At 50.6% G+C, this 14,090-nt stretch overlaps 1 protein-coding gene across 1 annotated transcript in view; it reads right to left on the bottom strand.

The window, feature by feature from the left end:
- The window catches only part of LOC102259279 (dihydropyrimidine dehydrogenase [NADP(+)]), a 29,440-nt gene extending 20,425 nt beyond the window's left edge, over positions 1 to 9,015 (bottom strand). Inside the window, exons 1-2 of the mRNA XM_014537139.1 lie at positions 8,925 to 9,015; positions 4,277 to 4,360 (exon numbers count right to left, since the gene is read on the bottom strand). Coding sequence (XP_014392625.1) covers positions 4,277 to 4,360; positions 8,925 to 8,975 — 135 coding nt within the window. The 5' untranslated portion in view covers positions 8,976 to 9,015. The remainder of the gene's footprint in view (positions 1 to 4,276; positions 4,361 to 8,924) is intronic.
- Positions 9,016 to 14,090: the final 5,075 nt, after the last annotated feature.

Here is a 14,090-nt window from a genome sequence, read left to right as displayed (position 1 = left end):
GCTGTCTCCTCATCAGGGAGCAGTGTCCCACCGAGACCCAGCTTTCATTCTCTTGTCTGTCTTTCCTTAATCCTTTCACCCCCCACTCAGGATCACCTTTGGCCTCAACAGCCCCCCAAAATTAAGTTGCCTCCCCCAAAAAAGGGAGAGAGAGAGGATGCCTTATAAGAATTTTTGATAGTGATTAAGGCCAACTCCCCATTGCTTAGAGCAATGGCTAGCACAGAAAAAAAATGCTATATACGTATTTTCTATTATTATTATTATTGAATGCCTTGGCTATTTTTGACCCTTTTATTATCCATATAATTCTTCTGGAATTTTTATGAGTTTTGCAATGAACCTAGTGATTAATCTGGAAAAAATAAAAATCTTTATGCTACAATTTCTAATTCCTGAATGTGATATTTTCCATATTTTATCCTTTTTAAATGTCTTCTGATAAAAAGCTTTAATTTTCTACATAAAAATTGTACAAATCTTTAGTAAGATTACATCTTATTTATATTTTTAATGCATACAGTAGTTATTTAAAAATGCTTGTTCATAGAAATGACATTGGTGTTTGCATGTTGATATTTTTCTCAGCAATTTTCCTAAGCTCTCTTATTAATTCTAATAATTTATCAGTGGATAATTTTATATGTCACTTGTAGATAACCAGAAATGTGGATATTTTTCCAATCCTTTAATATTTTTTTTCTTTTTTCTTTTTCTTTTTCTTTATTATATATCATGAGCTCTTGGGGAGTATTTATTGACTATCCTGCGAAACCCTCTCAAGGATGTGAGGTCGTCGGCGTCTCCAAAATAAACAGTAACTGCTTAGCCTCCCTCCTTTGTACCCAGTTGCAGCGAACGAGAAAACGAAAACATGTAAAACTAAAGGAAGTTCTTGCCAAGTAGACCGCCTGGGAAGGGCTGTGAGACGCCTCTGTCTGGCCTATGTGGAGGACAGCGAGGCCCTCCGTCTGCTGTGCAGTGAGAAGAATGCCTGTCAGCCCCTGAGCGCGAACAGCAGAGGCGCGGAGGGCTGGTCCACCCTGGCCGGCAACATCGGCCTTTCTCTGGCAACTAGGACTGTCCAGGCGGTGAGAAGGGCAGGGGATAGATGGCCTTTCTCTGGGACAGACGGTGACAAAGGCCGTGCCCTTGGACAGCGCTGACTCGAGCGTCAGAGGCAGGACAAGAGGGACTCTCACGGGAAAAACGAACCTCAGGTGTCGGTGGGCAGAAGGGAGACGGGAACAGAACGGACGGCGCGGTGGCTCTGGATCAGATGTTAACGCTGCCCCCCCCCCCGCCCCCACCACGCAGATATAATTCTGTGCTCAGCAGAATTAGGGGAGGGAGATGCAGTGAGGACACCCTTCAATGTCAAGGTTACGCCTGCCCCATTAAATGAGCAGGGGCCGTTTTTCAATGGCAGTTTGGAAGGCCAGCTTTTCCCTCTGTGCTAAAGACCAGCCACACTGTGGGCTGGCCGTTCTAGAGTTAAAGTGGGAATTAGGAATCATTTTTGACTAATTAGGATTCAAACAGCTCTCGCTGGCTTGTGCAATATATTCACGGATGTTAAGAAGGCATTGTCACAATTAAGGTTTTTGAAAAAAAAGAAAATCCTTTCCAAGAGGATGTTTTCCATCGACAAACAGGCAAAATTAAATGCCCGATTAACACACATAATGTCCTCTTTAATAATTCTCAGCACCCTGCTAATTCTGCTAATACTAGTGCGCCGTCTACAATGCGTTCCTTTTGTTTCATGTGTTGAATAATTCAATTAAAAGTCTGACAAAGCAATAACAAGGGATTAAATGTGGTCGAATTGTAATTCGGAATAAAAACATGAGCTCTTGGGGAGTATTTATTGACTATCCTGCAAAACCCTCTCAAGGATGTGAGGTCGTTGGCGTCTCCAAAATAAACAGTAACTGCTTAGCTTCCCTCCTTTGTACCCAGTTCCAGCGAACGAGAAAACGAAAACGTGTAAAACTAAAGGAAGTTCTTGCCAAGTAGACCGCCTGGGAAGGGCTGTGAGACGCCTCTGTCTGGCCTACGTGGGGGACAGCGAGGCCCTCCGTCCATTGTGCAGTGAGAACACCTGTCAGCCCCTGAGCGCGAACAGCAGAGGCGGAGGGCTGGTCCACCCCGGCCGGCAACATCGGCCTTTCTCTGGCAACTAGGCCTGTCCAGGCAGTGAGAAGGGCAGGGGATAGACGGCCTTTCTCTGGGACAGACGGTGACAAAGGCCGTGCTCTTGGACAGTGCTGACTCGAGCATCAGAGGCAGGACAAGAGGGACTCTCACGGGAAAAACGAACCTCAGGTGTCGGTGGGCAGAAGGGAGACGGGAACAGAACGGACGGCGCGGTGGCTCTGGATCAGATGTTAACGCTGCCCCCCCCCCCGCCCCCACCACGCAGATATAATTCTGTGCTCAGCAGAATTAGGGGAGGGAGATGCAGTGAGGACATCACCTCTCCTTCCATCCAGATCAAAAGCAGACTGAGGAGACCAGGCGTCATCTGAGGCCGTTTTACGGGGGCGCGGAGGAGCCGCGGGCAGGCGGGCAGCCTGTGTCAGACACTGACCCCCAGGCCTGGCCCGGCCATTTCCTGGCTGCAGGATTTCGGACAAACTGCTTAGCCTTTTACCCTTTGAGTGCCAACCAATATCCTAGGAGCTATGCTGTGAGGACATCACCTCTCCTTCCATCCAGATCAAAAGCAGACTGACGAGACCAGGTGTCATCTGAGGCCATTTTACGGGGGCGCGGAGGAGCCGCGGGCAGGCGAGCAGCCTGCGTCAGACACTGACCCCCAGGCCTGGCCCGGCCATTTCCTGGCTGCAGGATTTCGGACAAACTGCTTAGCCTTTTAACCCTCTGAGTGCCAACCAATATCCTAGGAGCTGTGCTAAAATTGCCAAGGCAATTTTTTGCTGATTTTACAGCAGTTTAGGAAAAAAATTATGAATCGCAAGTAAATGAAGTTACATATTCAATATCTTCCACAAAATCGTCATCTTCACAGCAAGAATTGACGTACTTAGCAATATCATCATCACTAATAAAAGCAGACTTAGAACTGGACGCTGCAGAAGAAGCGTGATCGCGCTCCCAGCACTTTTGGCGAAAGACAGGAGGAGTGCGATTGCACTCCCCAGCACTCAAGGGGTTAATGCTCCTGCATCTTCATCTCCCAAAATGGCAGTCATGGATAATGGTAGTAGCAGACCCAAGGGCTGTTTGAGAATTAAATCACATGACCCACCCCAATGATAACACGTTTCCTGGTGTATAATAAACTCTCCGAGAACGAGGGCTGTTTGTTGTCAGCAATGTGAGCCAACCCTGCAAGTTGTCACCCACATGCAGGGAGGATGCTAAGAGAAATCGGAAATCACGAGGCACAGAGTCAAACAAGAAAAGTGCTAAGCAAGCAGAAAAGAGGAGAAAATTATAATCGAATCTAATAAAAGACAAACATGCAAATTGACCGTACCTCTGCCACGCCCACCAGCCAATCAGAGTGACTATATGCAAATTAACCCAACCAAGATGGCGGCCACAGCCACGGAGCTGGAGCAAGCAGGAGGCTTGCGATGGAGGAAGCCAAGCTTCCTGCCTGCCCTGGCCGGCTGTGGCCTCCTCTCAAGGCAATAAAGTTTCAATTACAGAAGATAAATAAATCTCAGATACCTGCTTCCAGCCAGCCTCCACTGGGAGCTTGGCTGGCTGGGGGCCATGGCCAGCCTGCAAACAGCCATCAGCCCCTCACCCAGGATGGCCACACCATCATGGGCTGAGGGTCCCCGCTGGGGGGCTTGGCCAGCCTGCAAACAGCCAGCAGCCCCTCACCCAGGCTGGCCACACCCTCATGGGGTGGGGGTCCCCGCTGGGGGGCTTGGCCAGTCTGCAAACAGCCAGCAGCCCCTCACCTAGGCTGGCCAGGCACCCCAGCGGGGACCCCCACCATGAAGGGGCTGTGGCCAGCCTGCAAACAGAACACTGTACCGCAAGCAGCCGATTTGGCTCGGCGCTTTGTTAAACTGTTTGGTGTGCGATTCCCTCCTGTCAGGCCCACAATGGGAGCCTGTCCTCAGTAACCTCACCCTTGCTCAAGCCCAGGTGCCTTCCCTCCCCACATTCTCAGCACCACTGAACAGCGCAGCCCTGGCGGTCTCTGCCTGTCTGACCCGCCCGCGGCAGCCTTAGCCCCTGAACCAGGGCCCGCTCCCCCCAGACAGACAGGTGACAGCTGCGAGGTCCTTACCTGCCCGCAGGCCAGGCCCATGCCCCTCTCGCCCATGCCGTGTGGACAGGACAGGTTCAGCTCCAGGGCGTCCGCTCCGGAAGCCTGCGGGACACACGGGAGAGGGAGGAAAGGGACAGCATTACTCGGGAGCCGCAGGCTTCCCCCCCGTCACACAGCACAGGGCATGTGGCCAGACGGCAGCCCCACTGCTCCCTCCGGGACGGGACGGCGGCCTCGTGGCCTCGCAGGGCTGGTCAGGCTCCGATGAGAGCGTCTAGAACAGCAATCACAGACACTCACGGGAGCTCCCCAAGGGCCCTCACCGCCCCCTGCCTCTGTGTCTCAGATGTGCACAATCCTCGGTTGACTGGGCGCATTTTACACAGGAAAAGCGATGCCCAGGCCTGGCTACATGGAGACCAGCAGGGGGGTCAGCTCAGCTCTGCCTGCCGGCCCGTTCCCGCAACCCCTCACAGCTCTGTTCACAGGAACACACCTTATTCCCCCGGGAGAGGGACCATGAGCCACCGTGCAAAGGAAGACAGAGGAGGCTGCCGGGAAGGAGCACCAGGGAATGTGTTTTTAACTGAATGTCAATTTTATCAATTTTAAAAAATGTCCGTGCGCAGAACCAGGGAGTACAGGTGACACTGTCTTAGCTTAATTAAACAGGAGTCCTTCTCATTTACTCATGAATTCACTTGTGGACAGAGGGCTCCTGCCACAGGAAGACAGGAGGTCGGTCCCTAAGCATGCGCAGGGGTTCATGGAACTCTTGGGGAGTCTCCTGTGAAAACCTCTAAGAATAAGCAAAATGCTTTTCTAATAGCTTAATAGAGTAATGTGAGGAATGGGAGATGACGTAAGTGGTTCAAGTTTTCCATTCTTTCACCTCACTTCTAGAATGTTCCAGGTGCTACAACTTAAAAAAAAATTACATATATAGATTTCAGAGAGGAAGAAAGAGGGAGAGAGATAGAAACACCCATGATGAGAGAGACTCCTCCTGCACGCCCCACACTGGGGATCGAACCCGCAACCCGGGCACGTGCCCTGACCGGGAATTGAACCACGACCTCCTGGTTCATAGGTTAATACTCAGCCACTGAGCCACGCCAACCGGGCTACAATTTTGTTTTAAATAAGGTCACCTAGAAACTTCATACAATTACAACAAGTCTATTAAGCCAGGCGCCGGCTGAGAAAAGCTCACTGCTTTCCAAGTGCAGGGGCCCTGCTCCCTAATTGCTCAGGTTTTAGCCTGTTGTTTCCCCCCCGACCCCCCCTGCTTTCTGAATGTTAAGGAGGACCCTGAACACGAATCCTGGTTAGCACCTCGCACCCATCTCGACTCATCGCGAGCCTGCTTTTGCCCCGGCACACTTGGGAGAGTTCATTTGCTCACTCAGCCTGTTTCCTAACAGGGTCTCATCGTGGCTTTTGCTTCCCTAATTCAGTTTTAAATGCGTCCTATTATTTGGAAATTACGTTATTTAAATCATGCCATTTTCCCCCTGCTGGTTCGGTAGTAATCATGGGCCACACACAACTGGCTACACTGAGTTCAATCCCAGGTCGGCCAAGGACTGCGTTGGGCAAGTCAGCCAACCTTCTGTGTCGGCTGTAGGAACAGGCCCCGTCTCCAAACACGTCCCGTGGAATCACCAGCTTCCTTAAAAGATGGCACAGCACAATCATATACACGGCTGCTCTTTCCTTATTATCTCTTAGTTATTTCAAATATTTCCTGTAGACTGCTGTATTGAGCTGCCAGCAATTTAAAAAAGCAAATCAATTCAACAGCATTCTGGAATACCCAAGCTTTAGGGGGCACTGGCTTACATATTCACCCGATGCACATTTCCTAAAGTACAAGTGCGCGCTGACAATTAGCCAGCACAGCAATGACGGCAGTGAGTAACAGGCCAGACGCTGTGCGAGGCTCTCTGCAGTAGGGTATGTCGTTCTTCCCATTTCACAGAAGATGAAACTGAGGCACCAGGAGTCTGAGTGCCCTACTCCCTGTCCCACAGCCTGCGACTGAGGGGAGGGTGACGAACCCAGCCATGTGAGAGCACGTTGAGCCCACAGCCTCACTCACTCCTGTGACTTTAAATAGAGATCACTTAGTCTGTGGCTGGTGTTGGGACAGTATGTTAAGAAAACTTGACATCCTTAAGCCTTCTAAACTTTAAATTAAAATCTTGTAGCCTGACTGGCATGGCTCAGTGGTTGAGCGTCAACCTATGAACCAGGAAGTCACGGTTCGATTCCCGGTCAGGGCACAGGCCCGGGTTGCAGGCTCCATCCCCAGTGTGGGGCGTGCAGGAGGCAGCCGGTCCATGATTCTCTCTCATCATGGATGTGTCTATCTCTCTCCCTCTCTCAAATGAGTAAAAATATATTTAAAAATAATTTTAAAAATAAAATACTGTAAAACCACCAACCCAATTTAAAGTTTTCCTCAGTGACGGACTAGAAAGTTCCCCAGTATTCTAGAAATACACGAACACCCGCCCAGCGGACCAGCCGGAGAGGCTCTGACACGAGCCTGTGAGTCTCAGGAACAGGTTCCCTGCCCCAGGTGACCCGGGGACGGGCGGTGCTCATTGGGCCTCTGCTCAGACGCTGCTCCCACAGACGCCGGTGCCTGAGCGAGCAGTGCGCTCCTCTCTAAGCAGCGATATGCACGCCGGGAGCCTGAACTGCTGAATGAGCAGGAGATGGGGAATTAACTGGGACTGGGCGTGCCGTGCACCCCGACCCCGGTTAGTGAGGAGCCTTTGGGTGCAGTTGCTGGGCCCAGCTGATTCTGCATCGCCCGAATGCCTACACAGGGCGGCACTCAGCGAGGGCAGGGGCAGACAACGTGCTCTCCCCAAGGGCGCGCCTCCTCCGCTTCCCCTCCACTTTTCCGTGTGAAGAAGGCTGTGTACGTGAGTCGTGTGGACTCTGGAGCCAGACGTCATGGGTTTGAATCCACGTTTCCCACGTCCTTGCCGTGTGCACTGGGGCAGATTCCTTCACTCCCCTTTGCCCTGTTCCCTCATCTCTAACCAGTGAAACGCCATGGAAGTGACTCACAGGGTTGCTTTGGAAAAGTGTAAATACATTTAACAACAGTGAAGGACTCAGGCCCGGCCAGCGAGGCTCCGTGGTGGAGCAGCGGGCTATGAACCAGGAGGTCACGGGTCTATTCCCGGTCAGGGCATATGCCCGTGGGCTTGGTCCCCAGTGGGGGGTGTGCAAGAGGCAGCCGGTCAATGATTCTCTCTCATCGTTGATGCTTTTATCTCCTCCTCCCTTCCTCTCTGAAATCAGTAAAAAAATATTTAGGAGAAAAAAGAAAGATATGAAATGTGAGCAATGTGTAGCAAACATCGTTAAGCCGGTTAGTGTGTTACTAATACAAAGGCTTTTGACTTCTTCAAAGTAAAACTCGCTCATTTAAAGGCTCCCGACCAAAGGACCTCTTTTTTACGGCCTCTGTTGTACGGGCGGGCGGGACGCAGGCAGCGTGTAAAGCGATTCATCATGGTCAGCTTAACACTGGCCGAGCTCACGCCAGGCACGGGCTCCATGGAGGATTTCACGCTCAATTAGGTAAATACATGTAGAAAATGGACCCAGCGCCCAAGTTCAGGGAGCCGATTACGGATCACGGCTAATTTCAGCCCCCGAGTCCCAGAAGTAATTTCCCCTCACAGTTTTGAGATGTCCAAATAAACTGCACAATCCACGTTTCTGAATATGATGTAGAGTCATTAGTTCATAAGTGGGGTCAGATTTACTCTCCTATCTGAGCGGTTTCCAGGAACCCCAGCTAAATCTGTCTCGAGTATCTTTCAAGATAGCGTATAATGTTAACTATGTATTTTTTTTTTTTCTGTTTAAAACACAAATCTGAGCCCAGCCGGCGTAGCTTAGCGGTTGAGCGTTGACCTATGAACCAGGAGGTCATGGTTCGATTTCTGGTCAGAGCACATGCCCGGGTTGCAGCCTCCATCCCCAGTAGGGGGCGTGCAGGAGGCAGCTGATGTTTCTATCTCCCTCTCCCTTTCTCTCTGAAATCAATAAAAATATATTTAAAGAAATAAAATTAAAACAAATCTGAGCCGGTGGGGAGCTGTTCGAGTTTGGGCAGGCGTCCCTGACACTACAGAAACCCCACTCACCGTGCTCACTCAGGAGCGTCGGTCCCACCATCCCAGGCCTGTCCGTATTCACACGCGAATGGTACCGAACGGGACCTTTTACATTTTAAATATTCGAGGGTTTTGTATTCACAGTTTCTTCCCTTACTGTCACACCAGCTTGCCTGAAGGCGAGGTAAGATCCAGTGTGCCTCTCCAGGGTGGCATTATGTGTTATCATGACATCCATCCTCGGATAGGTTTTGCTTTCTATGCAAATCAAGAGGAAATGGATTCAAAGGAGAAAGGGTTTCTAGGCAGCCTGTGAAATGCCAGGGACCATTTTTATGGGATAGAGTCCCTTTAAATTTCCATTCCCATCCTGTCAATGAAACATGATAATAGAAACTCTTTTTTTTGAGTTACCATTTTCCATTCAGTTTTGCTGTCATGGGGTTCTTTTCCACGGCGGCTCTTCATTTACAGCTGATAAAAACAGAAGAGAGGACACAGAAGAGAGGGGACTGCGTTACCTCGGCCATGCTGGCGAGCTCCATCCAGTCGTTCCTGTTGTAGCTGCACATGATGCTCGCGATGAGGACCTTCAGAAAGAGGAGAGAACACGGTTCAGATACGACTGCATACACCAGGGCACATGGTCTTTACATGTGCGTGTGCTCAATGGTAAAGTACAAGGCGAGGTTAGCTGTGCATCCGTTTAAAGACAAGCCATTCAATAACAGCAGATTCTGAGTGAAGCAAAGGATGAGATGTGGGACTTCCGCCTTGTGCTAGAGACTCCCTCATCTATCTGTTTTTAATCCTCACCTGCGGGTATGTTTTAGAGAACGGCAAAGGGGGAGAGGGGCAGGGGGGAGATTCGGGGGAAGAGAGAGAGAGAGAGAGAGAGAGAGAGAGATACGTATGAGAGAAACATTGACTGGTTGCCTCCTGCACATGCCCCCCTGCGCCCCCCTGCCCCGGGGATCGATCCCCCAACCTGAGCATGTGCCCTGACCGGGTATCAAAGCAGCAATCTTTCCGTGCACAGGACAATGCTCCACCAACTGTGCCATGTGGGCCAGGGCCCTCTGTTGTCTTTGAAGACTTGAACACACGACTTCACTTTTCTGACCCTCGGCATCCTCATTTTTAAGAGGAAAACAATACTGACTTTGCCAACCGCTGAAGGCGGTCGAGGGGACTACATATATTTGTGTGAGGGGAAGGGCTGTCTAAATTATGCAACGACATACAAGTGTTTATTAATAGCATCACTGACACAGCGGAAGGCTTCCAGGTCTGGGAAAGACACTCCTTGGCGTCCCTTGGCCGAGTTTATTCTGCGTCACCTCGAAACACGCCCCCCAGTGGAGGCCTGCCCCGCCGAGGGGGTAAGGCAAGAGAAGTGTCACGGATTTGGTGACACAGAACCCCCTTTACAGGAAGGATGTCAGGGACGTGGGGCCAGGAGTCGGCCGGGACCCAACGGCGTGCACAGGACAGGAAGAAGTGAGAGGAGCGACCCCCAAATCTCTCCGAAGGGTCCGGGGTCTGTTCACCGAGAAATGAGGCAGCAGACGGTGGGTGGTGGGGGTCATCCTTCCAAACGTTTAAAGAATGACAATTCTCGGTCCAATCCGTTTTCATAATCACATTAGAGGCCTGGTGCTGCACCGGTGGGGGCCTCGGCCGGGCCTGCTCTCCAACATCCCCCGAGGGGTCCCAGATTGCAAGAGGGCAGTTCTCGGGTGATGCACCCTGGAATCGGGCTCCCTCCTCTCTGGTTCCAGGGTGCATCACCCGAGAACCGCAGCTGCCAAGTCACTGCAGCTCGGCAGCTACTGCATTGAGTGTCTGCCCCCTGGTGGGCAGTGTGCGTCATAGCTACCGGTCGGATGGTTGAATGGTCGCTCAGGCCTTTATATATATAGGTTTCTTTCTGGAGTAAATAAAATGATTTTTTTAAAAAAATTTGAATTACAAGAAAGCTTGCAGATCAGAAATTAAGGTGAAGAACATAGAATTTCCAATGGGTCACAGGCAGGCGACCTCATCAACCTCCCATTTTCTCCGAGCCTGGGCCCTCGTACAGGCAGTGGCAGTTCAGGAACTCGCTGGGAGCTGCCCTGGAAACCCATCCAACAGCTCCACCTCGAGACAACGTACATTTTTAAGTAAGAAAAGCTGCCAGGTGACAAAGGTGAATACCTGTCAATTACCTGTGGAGGGGTTAGATTTTGGCAAACAACCAAATCATTGCTAACACTACTGGGATTATATCAAGAAGGAAAAAAACCCATATGAGCCAAGTGATTTTCAAAGACATTTAAACTCAGAAAATCTGTTTATTAAATATTCATTAATTGTGCAACATGCATATTTTACAGGGTCTTTGCACCTAAATATAAATAGATTGAAAGTGGGATTGGCACAGTTTTCCTGAAACGCAGACACGGAGACTCGGGCATTAAATGTCAAGCCCAGCCCAGCCGGTGTGGCTCAGTGGTTGAGCATCAACCTATGAACTAGGAGGTTACGATTCGATTCCCGGTCAGGGCACATGCCCAGGTTACAGGCTTGATCCCCAGTGGGGGGCGTGCAGGAGGCAGCCAATCCATGATTCTCTCTCATCATTGATGTTTCTTTCTCATTCTCTCCCCTCCCTTCCTCTCTCTAAAATCAACACACACACACACACACACACACACACACACACACGTGCATATATACATAGTCAAGCTCACATGCTCTTCAGAGCTCATGTGGCCATTGCTGACTTCACATTTGCAAAGGGGAATGTGTTCTGAAAGCTGTCATTTTGTAATCCGTTATTTGGGGAGCCATAAATGCCTTGCTTATCCAAGTCTTCCGAACACAGAAACATCAAGTGAAAGTGAAACAATACGCGCAGTTTCCATAGAAAATCGGACCTATTTTCCACCAGATCGGGGGAGGGGGCGGGCACCACTGTTGGCTCCACAGCAGTAGCTGGGTTTCCTCTGCCTTGGCCCCTTCGCAATACACTGTTCTCCCGTTTTTGTGCCCGCCGTGTCTGCTCACTGGCTCCCCGGCCCCAGGGACCCTGGCAAATGAGGCAGAAACTCCTCAGCCTCCACTCTCCTCAGCATCCGCCTTCACCTGCAGCTTCCGGAAGCGCCTCCCGGGAGCCCTGGAGCTGCCTCTTCCTGCGTCTCCTGCGTTCTCATTCCTCCTCGGGCTCGTCCACCCGTGGCCACGTGGGACCTGGGGTGTCCGGGGGGCTGTGCATGATGCTCTGTGAGTGTCGCTTCCTACACATTCTTTCTTTAAAATATGTTTTTATTGATTTCGGAGAAGAAGGGTGTGACTGGACCCCAAGCCGGGGCTCTTCTCACCCACGCTCTGCAGGAGACACAAGCACGTCCGTGCACCCGTCTCCGTCCACTGGGCAGTGATTCAGCCATCGCCCCCTCCCCAGAGCCACCTCCTTCGGCGCCCCCTGGAGACAGGTCCCCGCGGGGAAGGTGCTGAGGGGGAGGCAGGTGGATGAAGAAACGAAAGCCTCACCTCCTCTGCTCTCTGCCTCCTCTCCGTCAGCACCCCCCCCTTTCCCTCGCCATGGTCAGCCCTTCGGCACGGGGGACGGCTCCCAGGTCTGGGCGCCTGGGCCACCTCCTCCTCCATTGAGCGGCCACGTCTGCCCACGTGGGCGACCTTGGTCAAGGGCACAGAGACACGCCGCTCAGGGCTCTGCTTTCCAGGACAAGGACGAATGCACCTCCACTAGCAAAGCACTCGCCGCTGCCTGGATCCTGATAAATGCCTCCCTTCCCGGGATGCGCTGCTGACACTCGGGAGTCAACCTCAGAGGCTCCCGCATGTCGTAAACATCTTAGGGTTCGCTCCGTATCCCCAATGTCAGCTCCAAAGGCTCCTTCTCGGAAGCTTGGCAGTGATTTACAGCGGAAATGGTGACAGGACCTTTTCCGAAGCGACTGGAACCTTTCCGGTCCACACTTCATGCCACGGCCTAATGGATGCGCTGGCATTTGGTCCTGATTTGCATGCCATAACAATAAAACCGTGTACAACACAGCCCGTTAAACTCACATCACCTGGCAAATGAAGATACTCACAAGGCAATGTACCGCAATTAAACTCAAGAAATGGTATTCAAGCCATACTTACGGGCTTCTAATGTAATACAAATGCACTAATATTTACAATGCATGCAAAGGTGCACACCTCGTTAAACATACAGGGGGGGAAACCAACAGATTTCTTTGCTTCATTAGTCATTTCATGAAAGCTTCCCAATATGCATATTAGCTATTTCAACTGCGACAGACAACGCATTTGTCTATAATCAATGCATTGATGATTCTAATTCAAAGCAAACACGAAGGTCCTTTGCTCATGAATGCACGGATGTTAATATCGATGCTGTTTTGAAGGAATAACAATGAGGTGTTTGCTGTGTAACCTTCTCTCTCTCATCTCCCACATGTAATTACATGATCACCGAAACTTTCCCAATAGGAGAAAAGTAGTTTTTCAAAAAGAAGTAATTGCATGGCTGGGGTTTGCAGTCCTCTAAACTAAGGGGAGATATACATTTTTCTTACGAGGTAACATTTTCCAATTTGAAAGTTTGGTTTGAAAACAAATCTATAAGCATACGCTCATCTTGGGGAGTACTGAGACAGGTATGCACCCTTACGAGTGGGAGAAAGGTCTAAGACTGCAATTCTGGGTCATCAAATGCTTCTGTTTTGATAACTGCTCCATGTTTTCAAAAAGCACTGTAAAAACCACGTCCCTGATTGTTTTAATTACTTAAAATAAGGCAAAGTAAGCCTCCAGAATCATTTGATTTAAAAGATAAATTTTAGTTCAGACCCTTCTGAATTATTTACAAACACCTCCAATTATTTGATCATTTTTTAAAAATATGTTTTTATTGATTTCAGAGAAGAAAGGAGAGAGAAACATCAATGAGGAGAGAGAACCATAGATCGGCTGCCTCCTGCACGCTCCCTACTAGGGATTGAGCCCGCAACCCGGGCATGTGCCCTTGACCGGAATTGAACTGTGACCTCCTACCTGGTTCATAGGTTGACCCTCAACCACAGAGCCCCGCCGGCCGGGCCGACTGTTCTATCATTTAACGCAGGTGAGGAGGGGTACCCTCCCTCCCGCACCACACGCATCATCAGAGGAGATACCATAAAAACCCGAATGAGAATTTGAGCCTCAGGTGCAGCCCGGGCCCCCACCTGTCTCATCAATCCCGCTCACGCATGTTCCCCATGATGATGGTGAGCGCTATTCAGTGAAGAGGTTTCCCATATGCTACCGTTTTCAACGACCAAGAACAAAAGCCCAATGGTCCCAGGCCTTGTGTTTGGAACAGAAAGCATAAGAGCAAAACAAAAACCTCTTCCATTTTTACTGAATAAAAGAGCGAAGGCAGATTGCAAAGACCGAGTGGACGCCTCCTCTTCGCCAAGCGGCTCTTCCTGGAGACGGAGTTCCAGGAGGGACCGCTGGGGAGGAAGGAGGAAGTGCCCTAGACCTGGGCCTCCACCCGGCCCCTCTCCTGCCCGGAAACAGCTACAGTCCAGCCTCCAGGGTTTCTCCAGCGGCCTCTGGGCATCAGGGGCTCCTGCTGTTTCTTTAGGAAACAGTCACAACATGGCATGTGATTTTCTTTCCCT

Source organism: Myotis brandtii, unplaced genomic scaffold, assembly GCF_000412655.1.
Source record: "Myotis brandtii unplaced genomic scaffold, ASM41265v1 scaffold1733, whole genome shotgun sequence".
Taxonomy (NCBI): domain Eukaryota; kingdom Metazoa; phylum Chordata; class Mammalia; order Chiroptera; family Vespertilionidae; genus Myotis; species Myotis brandtii.
The sequence above is the reverse complement of the archived record's forward strand: the minus strand, read 5'-3'. Positions and strand labels throughout refer to the sequence as shown.